Consider the following 23,929-nt stretch of genomic DNA (forward strand, 5'->3'; position numbering starts at 1 on the left):
TTCTTGTTCTTGTGTAAAAGTCAATATTGCAAAATCTTCCCTTGCTAAGTACACAATAATGCGGAGTCCAATTAAAGTATTGCCAAAAATCATGATAAACCTCATCCTTATACTATTATACCACGGATATATCACAACAGTACCATGTGTGATGGTCTACGTCCGTTCGCGTGGCCGTTCCGTTCTATTTGCCGGTGCAATGCTAGACAATTACACCGCTTTGGTAGATTAGTCGAGCGTGTCGTCGGCAAATATGATGGATCGTTATCCTACATTGTATTTGGAAAGTCACCTTGACCGATTTTTAATTGTTTTCCGGTAATCAGTAGCTCGATTCTCTATTAGTATCGAATATCGACAACCGGGTAGCTATCGATCAATTTTGCATGAAAATCTGATCAATGCCTCTAGCGGCTGTCGTAGTACATTTAAATGCCAAACTCTCGATACTCAAACGTTCCAATTATATATTACATATATTAGAGAATCAGGCTATAAGTCTAGTGTTATAAAACAGGTGTTTTGTTTAACTTAGTTGTTGATCTCAGTGAGAATTGAAACATAATTGATTAATCATCATCATAGTACTTAAGGTGGGAGTCACGTCACTACCACTGCGTTCAAAGTTTTCGAATTCGATGCCCAAACATAACTAGTACTTGTGCCATATACAAATATTTGTTCCAAGTTAGGCTCATTATTTTGTATCTGTTTATAAAAGTTGTTTTTTGTTGGCTGTACGCGTGTAAAAGTTCACACATTGCAAAATTTATTTTTAAAATCTAATTGCCTTTGAAAGACTAAATCGAACCTGGGACTAAGTAATCAAAAGCAAATACAACAGTACAGCTACTAAATATCAAATACCCGAAAAGTTAATATTACCTTATTCTAACTGATATGGCAATGGTCTCGCCCCCTATTACATGGGACAAACATTATTGTTAATGGCGAAACACAACATGTTCTTCATACATTTCTGCCTACTCCTTTGGATATAACTATCGTGATAGCTATGTAGGTACTAACTGTAAAAAAAACAATTATAATTTTATCACAATTCTCTAATCTCAGTCACACAGAAAAAATCTATTATAGGATTAAAATATTCGCTAATATAACTAGACCTTGTCAAATCTGATTTAATTGATGCTGTTATCCTCGGTTGCTAAATGGTTGCCAATGTTAGTGGTTACCCTCTGATTATAACACTAAGGTCAATGACCCATGGCTTGTTGTGAAAAAATACTGAAATATTTTTCTTCTTTTGTTTGTTGAAGCAGTAAAATTGTTTTTATGGCAAAGGATTCTGTTTCTTTAATTTGTTATTTTCAATTTATTTTTTCAATGTAAATAATATTACAAAAACATAAAATCATAGTTGTACAAGAAGTCCATTAAACCTTACCAAGATATCTTAATGTAGGTCTCTATTTTTTTTCATGTAAGAACCTATTTTCGCACTTTACTTTGTGTTGCTTGATGTTTCGCCGCAGGCAAACCTTTGACTTGAAAATAATTGAGTTTGTTTACTTCATGTACAAATGTGAACGAAGCAAAATAAGTTTATGCCATCAAAAACATTCTGTAAAAACCTCAAGTCTCGCCGTAAAAAGTTGTGAGATCAATATAATACCAAGTCGATTAATCTATTTAGTCTCTACTTAAAGGACCTTCTGTCTTAAGTTATTACGAATGTTATTATCATGCCAATTTAAAAAAAAATACCTCTAAAACAAATAGACCGACCGGTAGTGAATCAGTGAGTGACAAAATTCAAAATTTTAACAAGTTGTCATTCTTAAACTATTGGTTCAAATTGACTGAAATTTTAAATATACCGTGTTTATACAATGACTGATTAGTTGCTGAAAATCCAGGCTTCTTGTTTTATCCACAACGAAATTATAGGGGTGTCAAAAATAGCCCGAATTGCTTCGAGAAAATGTTACGGTGGTGCCGCTTTTTTTTTTGCTCGACTTGCGGGGGCACTTCCGTGCCCCCAGATGTCGTTATTTATAATATTTATTGATATACATATGTATTATCTATTAAATCCTTTTTATTGACAGTTTGTTTACTACTAAAAGGTTATTACTAATTACTTTATCAAAACAAATTTATTGTTACCTTTGTTATAACAAAGCAAAGAAATATGTTGTTTACAAATAAAATATTTTTTAATGGAAGTTCAGCCCCCGAAGATATTTTTTTAAGATTATTACCATCCTAAGGTCGAATCTTATCTCGAAAGGGTTTTTCAATCGCAAACAAAAAAATAAGACCATAACGACTTTATTTTAAACAAAAATATTTGTCTTAAATGAGAATGAAACCGACTTTATCCCTTTTAATATTGGTAAAATTAGTAAAATTTTATAAATTTATATATATTTTTAATACATTTATTGAAGGCATGCAAAGTCCCCAACCCGCACCTGGCCAGCGTGTTGGACTCAAGGCCTAACTCCTTCTTAATTATGGGAGGAGACCCTTGCAGCAGTAGGACATTTAATTTTATGGGTTAATTTTTATTATTATTTATTAATATTTTCACGACGACAACACCTACACCAGACATTGCTGGCATGGTTTATAATATACTTCAGCAAAGCCTATTTACATATATACTTTTCAAATCAGATCGGGGATTAAATTACGAAAAACTGACAAACTTTGTTAAGAAACGAATGATAGGAATAGAAAATCCTATTAGAGTTTACCGAAGTAATATTGAACTCGAGAAATTATGATCAGTAGTTGTATAAACTACAACCCAGACCACATGAGTCATACTACTTACGTTTCAGTCAGTCACACGCGACAAAAAGAGTAAAACGCTTTAACAATCGATTTAAATAAAATGATTTATAAAACCATTTTTTTACTCATATTAATATTCTGTCTCGTATCTACTCTGTATCAGTAGAAAAAGACCAACAAACTAAAATTGCCAGTCATAAAATATTACAACCAGAGCATTTTATTACGTCACTATTAAATGGTATTATTTTCTTTTTATGTATAAACTTACGTTTTCATGATTGATTGGTTTCCGTAATCAATTTTATACCTAGTAGTGATACCTTTTTATTTTCGAACAAATCAAAAACCAACTGAGCCGGGTCGAAGTAGACTTTGATGCCTTTAAAAATACATACATAATAAAACGTCTATTATACACGAAAGTGCAGGTATGAATACATACTCAATTTTCGCTATTAACAATATTAAACCCATGTAATAGGAAGCGAGCCTATTACCATTTACTTGGCACGTTACCAAACGCTTCGCCAAATCAATTTGGTCTCAGATTCTATTCCCACGTCGAAAAAAAGATTACTTCGCTTTATTCGGGAATAGAATTCGAGACCTCACGATCTGCTGATCATATATTTTGGATATACTACCGACCCCGCCACAAAGAGGCAGTTCAAGTTATTAATAACACTTATAATTTCAAGATCTTCTTTTTTGCACATACTTCGGTAATTAAGTATTTGCTAAAACTAATGACGGGCCACTCTGTTCTTATTTTTGTCAGATTTTTTCTCATATTACGTATTATTTGTTCCGAAAATAAATTATTAAAAACATATCCAATTTTAGCCCTCTGCCTACATCTACGAGACATAACAGTTTTTAAATGATTTAACAAAAACAATTTTATTTTACCTGATAAAAAGATAAAATAGGCGTGTTAATATCTCAATATGTATCAAGACAAGAAAACAATAAATATACGTGAAAAGAAATTCAAGGTTACTTTTATCCTTTTATAGAACAATTAGACCAAAGGTTTGAACAATAAAATGTCTATATTGAACTGCTTGGATGACGAACTTGCACTTGACCGAGATTGAGAGACAATGTTGACGCAATACTATCCAGAAACAAATTGTAACTATTGGTTTTCCTCCTGCCCTTGTTTATTGTGAGTATAAAGGTAATTTACTGATACTTAGCAGTTCGTGAATGAAGCAAAGGACGTTTGTAAGGATTGTGCCAACTCTCGTTCTCTGGTCTCTACCTTCTCCTACGGGGAGAAGGCGTGATTTTATGTATGTTTGTATGTATGTAATGTATGTATGTATGTACAGCAGTTTACTACTACACAAACTGACACTGTGTAGGTTAACTGTTTTTCCAAAAATATAATAATTTTAGGGTGGCTAAATTAGGATTCAAAAAGGATTTATTGACTTTAAACGCCAAATTATACAGGCAGACTTTTTGCCTTAGGTAGCCAACAGTCTACTTCAGGCATTTTAGGGTGGTGCAGGAATAAAAAGTTGTAGATGTAGCCGATAGGAAGGAGATGCCAATTTATAAAGGATTTCAAAAAATGCCACTCCAACATTTATTTTGAGTACCGATAATATAATAGCAGAACCCAGATGAAGTGTATACCACACACTTAATTTAAGATGCTGGTCAATAAGAATTGTTTCCTTACAATCCGTCCATGATTTGTTATAAAAACCGGTCGGGCCGATGGGAATTCCTCCTGATGGGTTTTCTTCAACATCAAAAACTGCCTACTTTTGGCAAATTTAGTTAAGCATCGATTTATGTGGTATGGACTTTAACCGTTTTACCGTTTTTTATTAAATAGGTACTATTGTAGAGTAGGTACCTGTTAGTATTATCTTAGAGAGATAATGTAAAATATAGGCATTCTGAGCAGATGACTGAAAACTTAAAATTTTTAATTAATCCATTATTTTTGTTACTTTTCCAGTCTGATTCAATGCACTGTAATAATAAATGTTAATATATCTTTCATTAAAAATAGGTTATCCAAAAGTCTGCACAACCAGTAAATTCAAACAAAAAACAGACTATATTAATAGAACAAAAAGTTAATAAAATATTAATTTTAAAATACTTAGGTAGATTAACTATAGTGTCTAATTTTAACTTATTAAAACCAAAAAAAAATTCTAGAAGTTTCAGCGACTAAAAACATAAAACGTTTTACTGAAAAAAATATCATTAACGTTTCAATTACCCCTGTATAAACAAAACAAAATATCTATTAACCCTAGTTAAATAACAAAAAAACAAAAGCCTTTTAGTAAAACATAACTTTTAAGTTAATTACTAAACAAAAGAAAATTTTGAAGTATAAGGAAATATGGAAACTTAACATACAATTACAAACTCTATTATACATGGGATAGAGTGCAAATTGGTTTGTGTTTAGTGTAGGTAGTAAGCGTCCATGGTCGAGATTTGTTTTAAGATTTATGCCGGTCTGTGAGGAGACTACTGTCATTATATTCTGTGCAGTGAGAGGCTGCGCGCGCGCTGTGTAACTTGCGCAATCGTGATTTTCTTTCAAACGGAATATTATTTAAACGTAAGTGTTTGTATTTTCTTTGTACTTGATATTTATACTCGTGTTTATAGGTACTATTATATGACTGAAAAAAATTGAAACATTTTTAAATGTACTCATGTTATGTTTTTGGAAAATATACGTTGACGGAAAACCCGCAGGATTTAATTGCCTAGTTCAATTTATAGTGCTTTACGAAAAAATTGTGAACATAACCCAAACAATAAAAAAGTACTTACTTGGAATAATAACCATTTTCTAATTTCCCACTTACTATAAAATTCAGTGTGTAATGCATACTGCATACTTGTATCTGATACATTTTTTCCAAACGTGCCGTTTTTGCTAAATATTTTTCATTAGTTTTAACATTTCCTGAAAATTTCCTGAAATATCGTGGTTCAGGATCGATTGATCTAAACATCTAATCTTATAATCGAAGGATTAAAGGAAGGGTAACATTAATATACTTAAGGAACAATATTAAAAATCAAGCCACAGAATAAAAAAATCGCCCACCCCGATCTATTTTTGGCAACAGTCGTACTAACTGCATAAAATACCATTGCACTTTATCAAAAAGACCATACATAATTTAGCAAGTCCCATTAAAAACTCCTGCCTGCATCCTTTTCGAAGAAGGCCATTGAACTTAAATGCATCCATTTATAACCTGTAATAAAGACGGCCTAATCTCACTGATCGTTTGCCGATTAAAGCGAAAACAGACCCTCATCAATCCCAAATATTTGTTTACATTGTTTTAAATTATTCCTTAATACAAGGTTGAATAATTTACACATTTTCCATTAATGAGCAGGGGTTATTTCTGATTAATAATTGCTACTAAAAGACTAGGTTACTCGTCCACGAGTTCTGAGGATAGAATTCATTATTTTTCTAGGCCTGTTTGATTATCCCAAAGGTGAGAAAAGACCCACATATAAAAAATACGTGGCCTTGTTAAATTAAAATTGTCTAAATCGGATCAACTGTGACGTCAAAACTGACAAACAAAATTAAATTGACATTGACATTTATTTTATTTAATTTAAATAGAATAGTTGATAAATATCAATAGATTTATTATGAATGCTATTACCACACAATTCATTAAATATAACTTTCGTAACTTTATCTTGTTCATTTAAACCATAAACAGTATTCATTGGAAAAGTAAGAATATTATGAATGCGAAAATATATTGTATCAATTGCGCTTATTGTAGATAGTTATTCGTTGAGCTTTCATGAAATTTAGTATAGACTTAAGTATAAAGTTAGATCAGCGATGTAACTTATGAATTTGTTTTTAAAAAAATGGACATGACTTTTCCGGAAAGACACTTAAAATAATTATTCTACCATTTTTAAAATGACATCATAATTTTGACTACCTCCATGGCGTAGTGGTTAAGGTCGACACGCCGCTACATTACTTCGGAAGGGTTCGATCAATAAATTACATAATAACACCTAATTTTAAATATGTCAAAGGCATAAAATTCCACCAAGGGCACAGGTAAAGTAAGGAACTAATAAGGAAAAAAATATTCTCGAAACATTTGGCACATACCCTAAATGAAATATTAAGGCCACACAAATGTCACCTTTTTTATTATTATTTTTATGGGGACGAAAAAAGATTTGCTTATATTTTAGGATAATATTCTAGAAGTTACTGACCTAATTATCTATATATGGCATTTTTTATGTTATTATTCTTTGCTAAGAAGTTCATCTTGCTATTTTCTTTCCCGTCATTGTATATTTTGTAGACAACTTTATACGAGCCTGTTCAAATAGTTTAGCTACGTGTCGCGGAAGTTTAATATAATAATAAATATTAAATTAAAACACTGCAAAAATAAAAATCGGTCGTCTGCTCGACCTCTGTGGCAACACAAAGATCATAACTTTGCTACAAACTTATTGTATACTAAAGGTAGTAAACCAACCCGGTGGTCAGCGTGGTGGAATCAAGGCCTAACCCCTCCCTCATTACGGGAGGAGACCTTTGCCCAACTTCAAAGGTAGCTTAGACCGAATAAGCCCTTCTAAATCAGGGGCACTCGCTATAAGCTTCCACTCTTCAGAGCCTAGGTCCTTAAATAGATCACACAAGCTCTAGAAAAGACTTCCCAGCAGATATGACGTCACTCATAATATCTCCGTCACGCACATCTAAATCTCTTTATTATGCATCTGACATTATAACTTCTTGTTATAATAGAATACTAACGACATATATTATATTATTTTTATAGAGCTATGACATTTGTAAATATGTTTTTCTTTGTGTCACGTAATTTTAAAAGTGCAAGGTCATGCTCTCTTAAGTTATTCATAAAAGGAGATGGTCAATGACCAGGGTCAGAAATGTAAAAGTGCATTCACTTGTAACGTAATTCCGAGTTATCAATCTTTTGTTGTCCCGAAATTAAAGACGGTTATAATCTGTGAGAAATGAACTTTTGCTACCTCTTGTTTAAGGTCAAGCGATGTATGTTTGTCCAAGAATAATATTTAAATCACAATCGGGAATTATATAATTATAATAAGTATCTCTATCTTATGACAATAAAAACCCCTTAATGCTTAGGCAATGATTCATATTTTTCAAAATGTAATTTCATATAAAAACAAATCAGATTTCACCGCTTCCGCAAACTAATTGAAATTTTAGCAGCAGTTTTGATATATTTTTTGTCACTGTCAACCAAATAGGTAACCTAATACTTACTTATTTATAGGCTGTGAAAAGGGCACTGAGAATCTAAAGCATTTGCTGTCAGCTGTTAAATAAAATCAAATGATTTTTCTATCTCTCCTGAAAAAAATACTAATTATTTGCCAGACTTATTTAATTACAACTTATAACAAAAACATTATAGTCTAAGTATATTTCTAGTTAATTATCGTGTAAAGACGGAAATAACCGGTATTTATATAAACCATTAATTAGGTATCTTAGACTTAAACCAGTCGCATAAAACAAAGATACCTGCTTCACATTTGACCCGAACAATGAACGAGTATTTAGAACTAGTTTAGAAACTAACTACCGGCATAAACTGGAAATTTTTCTTTGTTTGAGACTGAATTTTTTAGATACAGAATAAATACCTATACATACTGAGATTTTTTTTCTTTTGACAAATCTCGCACTAAGAATTTATCTTGTGTCGCGGGGACTTTTACAAACATACAAAAAAAAACTGACACAACGCACAAACAGACACGAAACAATTATTTGTGGATCGCACAAATAATGCTCCTAGCGGAAATCGAACCTACGATCTCCCGACGCAATGGTTTCGACGTGGCGACCTAAACCACTGCGCCGCGGAGGCAGTCATATTACTTGTAAACAAGACAGTTTGTCTCTTTCTTATGCTGTCATGGTTAAACGAACCAATTTTATTTCTTAACATAGAGGCAGTTAATAAACTAAAAGATTATGATATTATTATAACGCCCTGAAATCAAAATCGTTAAATGGTGTTCCGATCTCATATCACTCTCCAATTATCAGCCCTTTTCTCAACTTTATTAGAGTCGGCTTCCAGTCTCACCGCAAGCAGCTAAATACCAGTATTTTCCATGGAGCGACTGCCTATCCGACCTCCACGACCCAGTTACCTGGGTTTATAACACGATACCCCGCGGTAAGACTGGTTGTTCCCCAAAGATAAGGTAAAAAGAAATGACGTGCCTTGTGTTATAATTTTTTATTGCAATTTTTAGCGACAAAAAATATAAAAAAATCTCGTTGGTGTAAAAAAAACACTGATTTATTTTTATCGTTCGTATGTTTTAACGTTACCGCGATTCATAATTTACTCCATGAGCGTATAATCTCGTTAAAATATCATTTAAAGATAAGTCAGACATATGACACGGTATTTAAGCAGACGAAGTACAAAATAAAACAGGTAATGTAAAATGTAGTCTTACTAAATACGGCCGAACTTATAATCCGCCACCTACGTAAAGAGTTTTGGCGTGCACGAATAATCTAGATTATTATAAACAATTTTATGTATCTTCCTAAATAAAATAGCTGTATCAAATGGACCACAGTCAGCTGTATAAGCCTGTAGATCACTGATGTTCAAAATTTTTATTTTTGTATACCTTCGACAGCCGCAAACCTTGCATACAAGGCTGTCTCCTAAGTTGTTAGGCTATAGTTCCGTTTCGCAACTTGTCCGGTTACATTGATAAACAACTTGCGAAATGATCTGATAGTTAGTTTTTAAATGGTGACTAATTGGAATCATGCTTGGGTAGTATTTAGTGACTGCCTAAGTAATTATTAGGTTGTGATATTTTAAAGTTAGCTAGTTTGGTTACTTTGTATAGTGCCTGCCTGTCGAATCACTACCATTGTATGCGGATTCGCGGAACGGCTTTCAACCAAAAAATAATGATCTATCTAAGCTTTGAGTCTAGTTTCGTACATGATGTGACAATGATTTGTTTGTTTGTTAAGTTGTCTCCAATAAAACCTATTTAGATGTCCAACTTTAACTTCTTGTAAAAAGAAGTACTAACGTATGAAAACACCACAAAAACACAAAGATTTACTTGAACAAGATCATGAACACTATAAGTAAATGTTTACCATTGCGGAAATCAAAACAATCTTTGCTTTTCAATATTTTTTTATCCCAAAATAAGTATCTAAATCTGACCTTCGTATATTTAAACCAAACAAAAGCGAAATAATACTCTTTTCATAAAGTTATCCTCACAAAAAAGTGTTGAATGAAAATATTCCATAATGAACGAGAATGACGTTACAGTCTTCTATAGAAACTTAAAGATAATCTTACTGACTAACAAAAACTGTGGGTTTACCAAATGTACGGAACAAGATTATATTAAGTAATACTTTTTATTCCTCTGGCTTCTACGCTTCGAGTAATGGGTATATTTTGTGAATGTTAATGATATAGATAATGAGGTCCCGGATTTAAATCTTGAAATCTATTCAAATCCGGTGCTCTGGTAGTTGCAACATCTGTATGAGAAGTCTCGGGTTCGAATTTTGGATCGAGAGAAAGTTGATGCCGAATTCGCGTCTGTTCTGCGTCTGACATTTTACTGGTCGTATCGATTTCATCTGTCCCACCTCAGTAATGGTACAATTACATAGGCTCGGTTTTCTTACACGGATATATAAATAAATATAAATATTTTCGATATGCACGTTTTTGTAGACATAGCCACTTAAAAAAAATGCCAGTTACATAAAAAAAATGTGATATAAATATAAGAACCAAATTGAATAATTCCAGAAACAAAATGGCGTCCGCTACCGTGATGCTGCAGCAACCTTCGGGAGAATTGTGGAAGAGGATCAAAGCTGAACTGAATGAGGATCCAAACACCAAAGATCAAGACCTGGCTGCTATCAAAGAATGGCTGCGGAAGCAACCGCATCTGCCTGATGAATGGGGTATGATAGATTTAAAAAAAAATACCATGATTCTCTGGTACCAAAATTAATTTCGAAGTACATATTGGAAACTTAAGCTACAAATAGCATAGTAAAAGAGAGTTCATTTTTCATCGTCAGCAATTTCGTTTAATATGAGTTTATAAAGGACAATTTTTTAGTCCCAATAAGCAGATATTACAGAATCGTAACGAATCTATACTAATATTATAAAGCTGAAGAGTTTGTTTGTTTGATTGTTTGTTTGTTTGTTTGTTTGAACGCGCTAATCTCGGGAACTACTGGTCCGATTTGAAAAATTCTTTCAGTGTTAGATAACCTATTTATCGAGGAAGGCTATAGGCTATATAACATCACGCTACGGTCATAAGGAGCGGAGTAGCAACGAAAAATGTTACAAAAACGGGGAAAATTTTGACTCCTGCTCTTAGGTGACGCAAGCGAAGTTGCGCGGGTCAGCTAGTATTAGATAATTTTCATTATTTTAGAAGGTTGGGCAACTCACAGAGATCTGTATCCAAACTAAACAGACATAAGTAATCAGACGTCTGATGAAGATAATCACATCTTGACAAAACCTTTTTATATCTGTACATCACACACATAAGCCGTAGTTTAATCAACTTCCTCATACAATTTCCTCATCTTTTCCCCAGAGGACAACTGCCTGATGGCCTTCCTCCGAGGCTGCAACTTCTCCCTGGAGAAGACCAAGCGGAAGCTGGACTTATACTTCACCATGAGAGCCGCCTGTCCAGAGTTCTTTACCAAAAGAGACATCACCAGGCCTGAGCTGACGGACCTTATGTCAAGAGCGTAAGAATCATTTTTGCATATAATCTACACTAATATTATAAAGCTGAAGAGTTTGTTTGTTTGTTTGTTTGAACGCGCTAATCTCAGTAATTACTGGTACGATGTGAAAAAATATTTCACTGTTAGATAGCCCATTTATCGAGGAAGGCTATAGGCTTATATTATTATATTATTATTATATTATATGTATATCATCACGCTACGACCAATAGAAGCAGAGTATCAGGAAAAAATGTAACAAAACCAAAATGACCGTTGCGCGGGTCAGCTGGTTTTGTTGATAAGTCCAATTAAATAGCATTGTAATGCAATTGAAAAATGTATCTCGACGTACAATAACGTGTTTGATTCCAAATTTTGATGACTTTTTATTGACTTAGTACGATGTGACATAACGGGTTTGAAGCTTGGTTGAAACAATACTTGCATTTACGGCTTGGATCAAGTTCATACATACTGTAATGCGAAAAGACTTTTTCCCCGACCTAATATTTTACGGCTGTAAATTGTCTACTTAGCTAGGTACAATAAAATTATTCTACCCCGTCAGTTATCTATACTATATCACGGCTGTAAAATTTCTCATTAAATCTTGCTTGACATTTTGAAAGACCCGGCCAACACTATTTTTTGCTATAGTGGCTGAAATATCGATTATCTACTGTATAAACCCGGTATCATCCGCTATTTATTCAATAATTAACCGGAACCAAAAGTGGAACTTTGAATTCAAGTGAAGCCACACGGGTCAACTAAGTTCTCATACAAACGTGATGTTATGGTTTAATAACCTACATAACACTACCTTATCTAGTACTTATGACGTCACAATGACGTTCAACCCATTACCAACACGTAACTGATCCATATCGGTAGATAGGCAGCTATCTATCTACGCATTCGTCACGTATCCACGTACTAACCTTGGGTCTAATTAAAATAATTATGACTAGCCCTTTCGAAGATCAAATGTCAGCCTTCATTATAAAACAAAAGAATATTATGTAATTTTTATTGCCTATATGATGAGTAATTATTATTTATGTGATTTTTAGCTTGTTGTAATTAAGTGCAATTTGTATGCGTTATTGATATTTGCCGGAGCCTTTTATTGAAAAGAATAAACAGGCGTGTTTTATGAAAGTTGGAGTTTTCTCATAATTATAATAAGTAAATTTAACCCATTAATGTCCCACTGTTGGGCAAGGGTCTCCTTCTGGAAAGAGAGAGGCGTTAGTCATTGAGTCTACCACGCTGGCCAAGTGCGGGATGGTGACTTAATAAATATCATAAAGCTTTTTTGAGATTATAACGAGATTTTTGAACATTATTGATTATTACATCGTCTGATATTTTTTGTATTTGTGATGCACAACGTTTCAGTTACTTATATTACTATACAAAGGTAGCATGTGCCTCCTTCTGTATTTTCATGGGAAAATGTTATAATATTGTGTGTTGTCATTACAGACAAGGTCCCACGATGCCTGGTCTCACACCTAATGGAAGGAGAGTCACGATTTGTCGAGGTAAGTAGTGCAAAGTACTACAATGACTGAATCCTAAATTACTTACTTACAATTAAGGCGGACTTTTAAAGACCTTTAGTGATGCGATCCACAAATAGTAGTTTTGGGTCTGCTTATTGTCCGTTGTTTGCGTGTTTGTAATAGTTCCCTCGGCACGAGAGCAAATTTTAGTGCGGGAAGAAGAAAATAAATCCCCTCTTATTTGGAGAGGAAATTTTAACCCTTTTAAGTAGGCAGTAATGGGCTAAATTTCGTTTTGATTTACCGCTAAGTAAACGATAGTTCCTAAATACCTTATTCGTCGTCTAATGATGTGTAATAGTTCTAAAACATTAAGATCATAAACATCTTTATCACGAAACGAATAGCAAACAATATAGATAGGAATGAGATTGCATGTTATTGTATAATTATATCTAACCTTTACCTTGTAACAGTAACACTGACTTCAATAAATATCATTTACACTTTCTAACAATACGAGAAGAATACAATCATTAAGATAAAAAACTACTGGTGCTCCTCGTAGATAGAAATGTTACTTTCTGCCTCTGTCAAACACGACGTTTTGGGCTTTTCCCGAGCCGAGCCAAGTCCAATCGTTTCAAAAAATTTTGTTGTCTGCAGGAATAATAGCGTTTTCTGAATAACAGCACAACCTTGATGCTTCACGTGTCCGATAGATCACAATAGGTCTCGATGTATTGTTATAATCAATCTTCAATCCATCGGCCGGCCTTCGATAGATCAATCCATTGATATGGTAGATCATGTTCGATCAACGATTGAATGACGAGATCGTTTAGTTAAAACTGTCCCCCGATTATTATACTGTAGAACTTGGTCAAATTGTATCCACCTCTTTCTTCATCTCTACGTATCACAAACGTGATTACAAAATAAAAATCTTTTGATATCAATTTGTGCAAAGAAAAATTATATGCATTTTTGTCTCTCAATTCCAGGTCTAGACAAGAACTTAGACACGGATCAGTTGAACGACGCGTTCAAGATCACCATGATGGTCGGTGACGTCAGACTGCGGGAGGAGACCGAGGGCGTCGCCGGTGACATATACGTCCTAGACGCTTCTATTGTGGCGCCCAGCCATCTCGGAAGACTCTCGCCTTCAGCGTTGAAGAAATACTTTATTTGTGTCCAAGTAAGTAGTTTAGGGTATCTCTTGATAAAAGGTCAGGTGCGTCGCCGGCTGTCCTGTAGGTACGGCCAAGATGTATGGATGAAGAGTTTGTAATGATCGTACCAAGTGACGTTCATTGGTCTCTGCCTACCCCTATGGGAAGTGGCGTGATATTATGTATGTAAGTAGCTTCAGATCCGTAATTACGGTACTTTAAGCATGCTTATTTCAAGCGAGGAAAAAGGACAACGCTATACGTAATGTATAGCGCTGTCTCCTTTATGTTATGCTAATTAAGAGTATCTAAGTAAATATTTCAAAGTAAAGTAAAAATGAAGCTTTTTTATTTACACCTTCAGCACCAACTGCTCGATAAAATGGAAAGTATAGGATTGTGTTTGGCGTAATATTTCATTGAATATATAAAGCAAAAGGCTGCTCTAACAAATTTCGCAGGAGACATAATAATTGCTATATAGGGTCAGTAAATGTTAATTAAAACAGCTCACCAATTAATTATATTATATTTTTTCAATTACAGGAGGCGTATCCAGTAAAACTAAAAGAAGTGCACGTAATAAATGCATCGCCACTCATTGATGCGCTGTACAATATTATCAAGCCTTTCCTCAAGGAGAAGATGAGGAAAAGAGTAAGTTATAGATCTAAAACATTATTCACTTTGTTTTATTAATCAGAATAGAATGAATGAAAGAATTTTCTAGTAGTTTGGTTAGGTTAATATTATAACCTTCGCAAATATAAATATTGCTACCTACTGAGCACGCAGTTATCAATGATCGAGCTTCTACGGTAAAAAAGCATACGACACGTCCCAGTCAGAGAATTTAACGCAAGACATATCATTTTGGTTCAGAATTTAAGATGATTGCATGTGTATCGAATATAGTTAATAAATAAATGTAGGTATATACACTAATTAACTTGCGCTTCAATCTACTTCAGATAATGTTCCACAAAGACTACACCGCTCTTCACAAGTACGTGCCCAAGGAACTGCTGCCTTGTGACTACGGCGGCACTGGACTACCTCTCGATGATATCAACAGTAAGTAAAGTTCTCCAGCAAACAATGTCTGAATATAGCCACCTACCGCTAAAAAGATTTAATATTTAGGGAAAGAACACCGTTGACGGAACGAATAGACTCCGATATTCTTACTTCACCATCTCCCGTATATTTTAGTGATAAGATACAACTTCTTGCATCTATAAATAGTCTATATTTGACCGAATTGCTGCTCATCATATGATAGGTCTCACCAAATAAATCACACTTTAAATAGCGTACCGAAATTTAAAAAAAATGGTTAACACTGGCAACATTTTAAAATTGACAATTCCAAACATTTTACACCTCTTAATAAAGTTGACTCCCATTGAAAATACTTACTTAATAAACTTTATCTTTACATTTTCTTTTACAGAGGCCTGGTATGAAAAGCTGAAGGAATACAGAGGCTGGTTCAAAGAGCAAGAGTCCTTGAAGGCTAACGAGGCCCTCAGACCTGGCAAACCTACCAACTATGATGAACTCTTCGGCATCGACGGGTCTTTTAGACAACTCTCTATTGATTAGTACTATGGGTGACTTAGCTCTAAATATTAGTGTTTAAGTAGGCTAATGATATTATAGTCCGACAACTTTGTAAAGGGCCTTGGCACGCGTGATTTATTTAGAATATAATGAATTATGCCGTGTTTGTTCAAAATAAAGTGGCGGTAAGAGACTGATAACCGTCGATCGCGTAAGTTAGTGCGCGATACGCGAACCTTGCATACAAGGCTCTCTACCAAGTTGTCGCACTATAGGCGCCAGTTTCACGGCTTCAGATAAATGTCAGTTAACCTACCTGTGGGATAGAGTTACAGCAAATGATCTTAATCTTATCCAGAAGTTGTGAAATTGGCTATAAAATATTCATAAATTGAGGGTGTAAATGGTAATCTGTAACAGTGTTGCAGGGCAAGTCTTTAATCTTGTATATTCAGTATCTATCTCTTGTATTTTCGTAGTGTAAAGTTTTTTTCTTGAGATAATAGTCTGAGTAAAATATCTTCTATGTTTTGCAATATTTTTTATAATGTGTTTAGGTAATACCTACAGATAAAAACCATCAGCTCATCATCAATTATTATCATCAGTATCATTTTTCATTAATGCTTGAGCCACTTTTCTCTGTTCTCCAATTCGCTTAAAAAAAATAATACAGAGCAACTCACGTATGTATGTTCTATGATAATTTAATAAGGCGCTTTCTATATTTAAGAACAATGGTGTATTGACTGTGATAAACAATAAATACTTTTTTGATAAACTAACTTTAATTTTCTCCCTAGATAGATATAAATATAATACCTTATTAATGAATTTCTTGATTATTTTCTTGTAAAGATAACCTTTAAATCAAAAAATTGCTATTTGTGCAAACTATGAACATAACATAATAATATAGTCAGACCCGACAACAGTTCGTAGACAACACAAGTCATTTTTATCAGTGGGAATCAAATCCACGACCCCCATGCTTAAATGTAACTGTGTGGTGCCCACCAATATCGACTTAGCAACTAAGCAAAGAATCCCTAAACAAAACACTAAGGCCATTGAATTACGACGTATTGAGATGATGCTCGCCCATTGTTTGTTACCTGCGGTCTAACTTGACGCGGCTTCCTTATACGCCGTAGGTATAAAGGTGAGGTCATGTTGGGACATTCCTCGCTTGGCTACGCTTAGCTTCGATTTAGTTTCTAATCGTGGAATAGTATCTAAGCTACAGAGTTTATTTAGAGATTCACAAAAACATCTACTACTTAAGTAGAAAGAGAAAATATTTAGCCAAACTTACTAAGACTGGGATGAGGTGAAAGCAATAAAGATAACGAACTACTGAATCATAGTGTTAGCTCACTAATTAGTTTTAAATCTACACCATAGTACAACCTTCAGTCAAAATCATCAAAATCAAATCATTTATTCATTTAGGTCAAATATTGACACTTATGATAGTCGTTACAATTACTAAATCTACCACTAGCTTTAGTCTTCATAGTTTCTACTTTACAGGTCAAATAAGACTTTTTGATACCCAGTTTTTGCCAGATCACTTTATTCGTAATAACACTGACAGTGTAACAAAAGTCTATCAAAAAGATAAAACTATTGCCCAAAATACCTTGCGAGATCTATCGGGGATTATTCATGGCAACAATATTGCTGATGTACTATTCATCTGAAAAAAAATACATCTTGCTCAACTACTAGTGACCATAATCTAAATCAAAACACATCACATCTCAGCTTCACGTTCACACATCGGTTGTCCATCAATCAGTGAGCACATGTACTCGAATACACAATGTTATCAGTTAGAAACGTGCCGAGCATTAGATATTGTGATTAGTTCTTTGTAACGTGCCCGAATATTATCAAAGATTGAGTATCTTTGTCTTCGTGCAGTTTGAAAAGGTACTTCTTTGTAGAGTATTCTCCAGAACTACTAGACCGATTTTCTACTAAAAAATCGAGTCTATTAATATTAATATTTATATTAAATCATAGTATTGATCTGTCTAAAAACCTCTTTATAATATATTGTTATGTCATTGGTATTGCTTTAATAGAAGTGAGAATTTAATGCAATGGAACCTCGGGGAGGTATACTACCACATAAAAATAGGCGATTGTATAACTTATCAAAGTAATAATTATTAAATAATATTGTAATAAATAAAAAAAGAGATGTTTACAAAAAAATCTGCAAATAAACCTAATAAATAACGCAAATTTGCCCGTTTAACCTCTAAATTCGACCAAATAATAAAGTTCGACCGAACAATATTAAAATGATTTATGATATTATTGTAAGTATTTAATTTTAAGATAAATGAGAAAATAAATTAGACAAACTATGTGTAGTTCGGGTCCCGTTTATATTCCGTTTATATTATATTCTTGGGTAAATTCTACATAAAAGAGAATATAAGCCGATATAAGTTGACTTTATACATTTTTACATATTCTGCTCACGGTCCTAAAATGTACCTACTTATGTATAATCTCCATAAGTAATCTCGTAGGGATAATGATCAAACAAGTTAAATATAAACTATGAACGAGAGTACACGGGCAACAAACAGTGGCCGATTGAGACACAAAAAGTGTTTTTGAATACCTGTGATTCGTTTACTTTTTTCTTGTGATGTGATAGCCTTTAGATGATTGTGAGGATTTAAGGCTGGTTTTATAGCTACGCGTTTCAACAGCGCGGCTGAAGCGCGCGCGTTCGGATTTGTATGGGGGTAGTAGTTGCGTTTTATAGCCACGCGCTTGAGCAGCGCTGTTGAGCAAACGCGCGCTGTTCGCCGGTGCACCAAAACGCGCAGAGCTAAACTCGTTTTACAGCGGCCCGCGCGCTGTTCAAACGCGCGCTGCTCAACGGCGCGTCTAACAGCGTAGCTATAAAACCAGCCTTAGTGGCCAAGCTGATTCTTTCCGTTTTAGACAATATTCGTACTCCGTGACAGAGAGATAGCTTTATCACAGTCAAGTTGTAGAAGTCAGTTAAGTTACTACTACTACTAATCGTATGGTTGGTGGTCAACCTAGTGTCAAAGTTGATCAAACCGCCCGAAAGGCCTCTGACGTGGCTTAACGACTGTTATTTAATTGACAGTCAGTTAAGTATCAAACAAACATGAAATTTTATAAAGAAAATTAATTTAGACCGTACCAAACTAACAATAGGAAAACACACACAAGAGCTAATCGTACACTATATTGGCTTTGTTATCTCAAGGCTTTAAAAGTGTCCCGTCTGCAACAATTTTAGTTTTTTATTTATTTTTCAATACATAGAGTAGTGCCCTTTCAAGGTTGTGTTATAGAATCCTGTTCCATCTGGTCTAGTGTTGTAAATGTAAATACCCTGAACCTGCTTACATTATATTTCTATAATTGCAGTTTTTTTTTGCGGTGATTCTTAGCGCAATGACTTTGAGGATCAGGATTACTTGAGAAAAAAAAAAAAATAGAAATTGTATTATATACTTGCACTTGACTTAAACAAATTGCTTTATGGTCAAAATGCGGTGTCGTTTCAGAAATTAAACATTGTGTAGGTAGAATTTTATGTTACTAAAATCTTAAAACTATTTTCATATAAAAATGTAAACGTTGGTTAATTAAGCAAATAAGTGGACAACATTACGATCAGTCCAAAAAATATTTCTAACTCATTCAAATATTTTTTCAGAGTGAGAATCAAAGTCAAAAGCCCTGGACAACATGGTGACGTCACATGATATTTAATTCTTTCATATATTTAGATCCTCAATCCGCACTTAGCCATCGTGGTGGACTCGAGGCCTAGCCCCTCCCTCATTACCATTGCCAAGCAGTGTGACATTAATTGGTTAATTTTATTACATACATTTAAATAACTACGAGTTTCGAGTCTAGCTTTTGCAAAAACACTGACAAGAAAGCCTTTCGAAAAAGCAAATAGCTCTCTAAAAGTGCCAGGAATTTTGTAGAATGCACTCAGAATATAAACAGACAGGTGTGAGATGAGGTGCCAATAACCTGACGAGAGTAAACGACCAGTCTCATGAATATTGCATTTACCCTTTAAGTTTATCTTTACACCTGACAAAAGTAAGGAATATTTAAATTTAAGTAAGTCTAGTAGACATTGCTTTTTCTTACTGTTTGTAATTTTTTGTCAAAAAGTATTATGTTTCAGTGTCAATATACGTGTCGAAGCAACTAGTCGTGTGCATTAGCGCTAAACCGGTTTGCTATCAGTGCAGCTGCGTCGGCGCGGTCGTCGCCGACCGGCGATTGTTTACGTGTATGATGAATGACCCAACTAATAATGCAGTAAATACAACTTATTCATGCCGCAGTTCAAACCAAGGAGATTCAGATGACCTAACACAATTGGAGATGGAAACTATACAAACAGAAGACAATGATGTAGTTGGATACAAAAGGGGCAGAGAAGATGATTCATCTGGGAGTTGGACCGCCGTGTCGAGACATGAAAAGAGACTGGCGCGGAGTACTTCTAATGATAACCAGGAACGGCATTATAGCCCAATAGATGATATTGAGATATGTGTCAATAGTAAACAAAAGTTTCCTAAACAGTTTTCGTTGGCAAAATTATTTAAGTCTAATAATATATCCGGTATAACACGAGTTAAATATATAAATCCATTTAAAATAATAATACAATTTGATCGTGAATCATGTGCCCAAAAATTTATGACGTGCACTACTTTTATTGACATGGGATGGAAGTGTTTAAAAACTATGGAAGTCGGGGTATCATACGGCGTTATCAAGGACATCGAACTAGAAATCACGATTGAGGAGTTCTTAGACAATGTGTCATGTAAATCAGAAATATTATCCGCTATAAGATTAAACCGTAAAAACAAAGAGGACAATACCGGGAATGAAAAATATATGAACGGATGGATCGCTAGTGAATCAATTCGTTTATGTTTTAAAGGCGCTTTGCTACCTTCATATGTGACTATATATGGTATGCGTATAAAAGTGGAGAAATACACTTTTCCCGTGACGCAATGCTCCCGCTGTTGGAAATACGGCCATGCTATGAAAATGTGTCCCTACAAAAAGATTATATGTGTTAAATGTGGAGGCAATCATCAAAATTGTGAAACAACCATATATAAATGTAGTAATTGCTCGAATAACCATATGGCTTTTGACAAAACTTGCCCCATATTTTTGAAAGAAAAGAAGATCCGAAAGTTAATGTGCGAATTTAACTGTACCTATAAAAAGGCTTTGTTATTATATGTACCACCATCACCATCACACAACGCTGAAAGTAATAATTACACATTGTCCAATCGTAATAAAACGCAACAAGTTCCAGTTTTGTCAGAAGAGGCGGAGTCTAATACCAGACAGCACACAGCTACAGTGTTGAACGAACCGAACGAGACTGTCGTAACAAAGGATGATTGCTACCGTATGGAGCCTAAAACTTCAACAAAAAACTTGCATCTCAACCAACAAGATTCAAAGAAAAGTTCATATGTAAAGAAATCTAAGAAAAAACATTCAAAAGCAGACGATATGGATTGGTATTCTGATAGTTCAGCATCTAGTACGTGTATAGAAGCAAGGTCGGAGGAGATTGAATCCCGAAAAAGGCGTAATAGTAAAACCAAAGAAAATGGAGGCGAAAACGTAACGTTTATGCGCTTATTGCGGAGATTAAAAGATATAGTATTGTCAGAAAAAACACTTGAAATTAAAATTATTGATAGTGTGAAAATTACAATAGAATGGTTAATATCTACTATGATGAACAATATGCCGGAAGGGTTTTCGTTTTATAATTTAATTCGCGGACTATAACAACACTAATTTACACTTAAATATTTTACAGTGGAATGCACAGAGTGTTAGACCTAAGTCGTTACTATTAGAGCAAGTATTAACTCAAGATAAAATGCATATTGCGGTTCTAAGTGAGACGTGGTTAGACCCTGATAGTAGTTTTAGTATGAGTGGTTACAACATTTTCAGAGAGGACCGAGATGACAGCTATGGGGGTATAGCTATATTGACACACAACTCAATAAAAGCACAGGTATGTAGAAGACACAATTCTTATTCTGGCATACAGATACTACATGTCAAAATATTTAACTGTGCAAATATTGAGAACATTATATCCATCTATTGCCCTTCAAATGTGCGTACGCTACAGACAGACTGGGGTGATATTTTTAGTATAGCGCAACATAAAACTTTATTGCTCGGAGACTTTAATGCCCACCACAGTAACTGGTCCTATAAAACAGATCTCAGGGGGTCCCAATTATTTGACAGTTCAGTAGATCATAACTTTGTAACGCTAAATGATGGTAGCTTTACTCGTATAAAACTGGTTAATGGAGTCCTCCAACAATCAGCGCCGGATATTTCTTTTGTATCGACTGACTTAGCTTTAGATTACACATGGAAGGTGACTAATGAATCTCTCGGCAGTGATCATTTAATTATTAAACTGTCTACAAACTTAACTACGAGTCACCAAGTTACCCGAAAGAGAAACTTTAAAAAAAGTAATTGGGCAGAATATTCATCCATGATAGAAACATACCTATCTAGCTGTATAGTACCGGAGGACCCACAATTATTCTATGATTTTTTTGAAAATACGCTACAAACGGCCGCTGAAGCTCATATTCCGTACACCGTTATTCCTCAATCTATAAATAACAAATTTAAATCGAAACCTTATTGGTCTCCAAGTCTGTCGAAGTGTGTGGCAGAACGGCGTTTAGCTCTAAAAAGATTTAGGCGCAACCCGACACCAGAAAATCACGACGTATTGAAAGATAAAATTAGGGAATCCCAAAAATTAATTCGTCAAGCTAAATGTCAATCGTGGCAACAATTTTGTTCTTCTGTCGACGAAATTACTTGTGCTAGTACTATGTGGCGTTACATGAGGTGGGTAAAAGGCTATAAAGTAAATAGGGCAGTAATAGTTCCAGAAAGAGCTAAAAAGTTACTGAAAGACTTGACACCTGATTTCGTCTCCCCTCCCGAGCCGATTATACAATACAGCAATACTGGCATGGAAGTAGAGATCACAATCGATGAATTAGAAAACAGCATCAAATCCAAAGACACAGCTCCGGGATGTGATGAGATATCATACTCGATGATTAAACATCTCCCAACAATAGGTAAAATAATGTTGGTTAAGTTGTACAATACATTCTTTAATCTGAGCTTCGTACCCCGTCAGTGGAGGTATATTCGAGTGATCCCTATTCCCAAGCCAGGAATCGATCCTGAACTTGTATCGTCTTTACGACCTATATCCCTAATATCTTGCCTGTGTAAAATATTCCATCTTATTTTAAGTAAAAGGCTCGATTGGCACTTGGAAAGCAATAACTGTTTTTCAGACAGAATGGTCGGATTTCGTAAATCTCGATCTTGTTTAGATAACCTTAGTACTATTGTTTCTAAAATTCAGTTAGGATTTGCTAAAAACTATACAACAGTGGGATGTTTTATTGATATCAATAATGCGTACAATAATGTTGATGTACGTACTCTTTTAGATATTTTAGATAATTTAAAAGTAGGCCAAAAAATCTGTCGTTACCTTTGGAGTTTCCTGAAGGAACGATATTTAAAAATAATAGTTGATAATTGGGAATATTCTAGGTCTACGGGAATAGGTCTGGCTCAGGGAGACCCGTTGTCTCCGTTACTTTTTAATGTCGCCACACATAAAATTTGCAAAACTATAATATTATACGCCGAGATATCGCAATATGCAGATGATTTCGTAATGTTCATATCAGGTCCAAATATCAATACTATCAGGGTACAACTGCAATGTGCATTAAATGAGTTTAATGAATTAGTGAGAGATTTAGGGTTGGAAATCTCGCCAACTAAATCTAAAGTTTGTATATTCAAGAAGGGAAAGTATAATAATCCGATTGTTCTTGAAGTTAATGATTGTGCGTTACCAGTTGTATACAATGTTAAATATTTGGGGCTGTGGCTGGATCAGTCGCTTAGATGGAAGAAGCATATTGAAG

At 34.4% G+C, this 23,929-nt stretch overlaps 1 protein-coding gene across 2 annotated transcripts; it reads left to right on the top strand.

Moving 5' to 3' along the window:
* The first annotated feature begins 5,263 nt into the window (after positions 1–5,263).
* LOC142981830 (alpha-tocopherol transfer protein-like) lies at positions 5,264–16,616 on the top strand. 2 transcript variants are annotated; one of them, XM_076127954.1, is made up of 8 exons: positions 5,264–5,362; positions 10,644–10,804; positions 11,461–11,620; positions 13,091–13,149; positions 14,115–14,311; positions 14,832–14,942; positions 15,257–15,359; positions 15,739–16,615. In XM_076127954.1, exons 2-8 carry the CDS (start codon positions 10,651–10,653, stop codon positions 15,888–15,890), a joined length of 936 nt encoding a protein of 311 aa, XP_075984069.1. In that variant the 5' UTR covers positions 5,264–5,362; positions 10,644–10,650; the 3' UTR covers positions 15,891–16,615. The 2 variants fall into 2 exon arrangements, with proteins under 2 accessions (XP_075984069.1, XP_075984070.1); XM_076127955.1 differs by lacking the exon at positions 5,264–5,362 and having other exon boundaries at positions 10,648–10,804; positions 15,739–16,616.
* Positions 16,617–23,929: the final 7,313 nt, after the last annotated feature.

This window comes from Anticarsia gemmatalis, chromosome 20 (assembly GCF_050436995.1).
Source record: "Anticarsia gemmatalis isolate Benzon Research Colony breed Stoneville strain chromosome 20, ilAntGemm2 primary, whole genome shotgun sequence".
In the NCBI taxonomy this organism is placed as follows: domain Eukaryota; kingdom Metazoa; phylum Arthropoda; class Insecta; order Lepidoptera; family Erebidae; genus Anticarsia; species Anticarsia gemmatalis.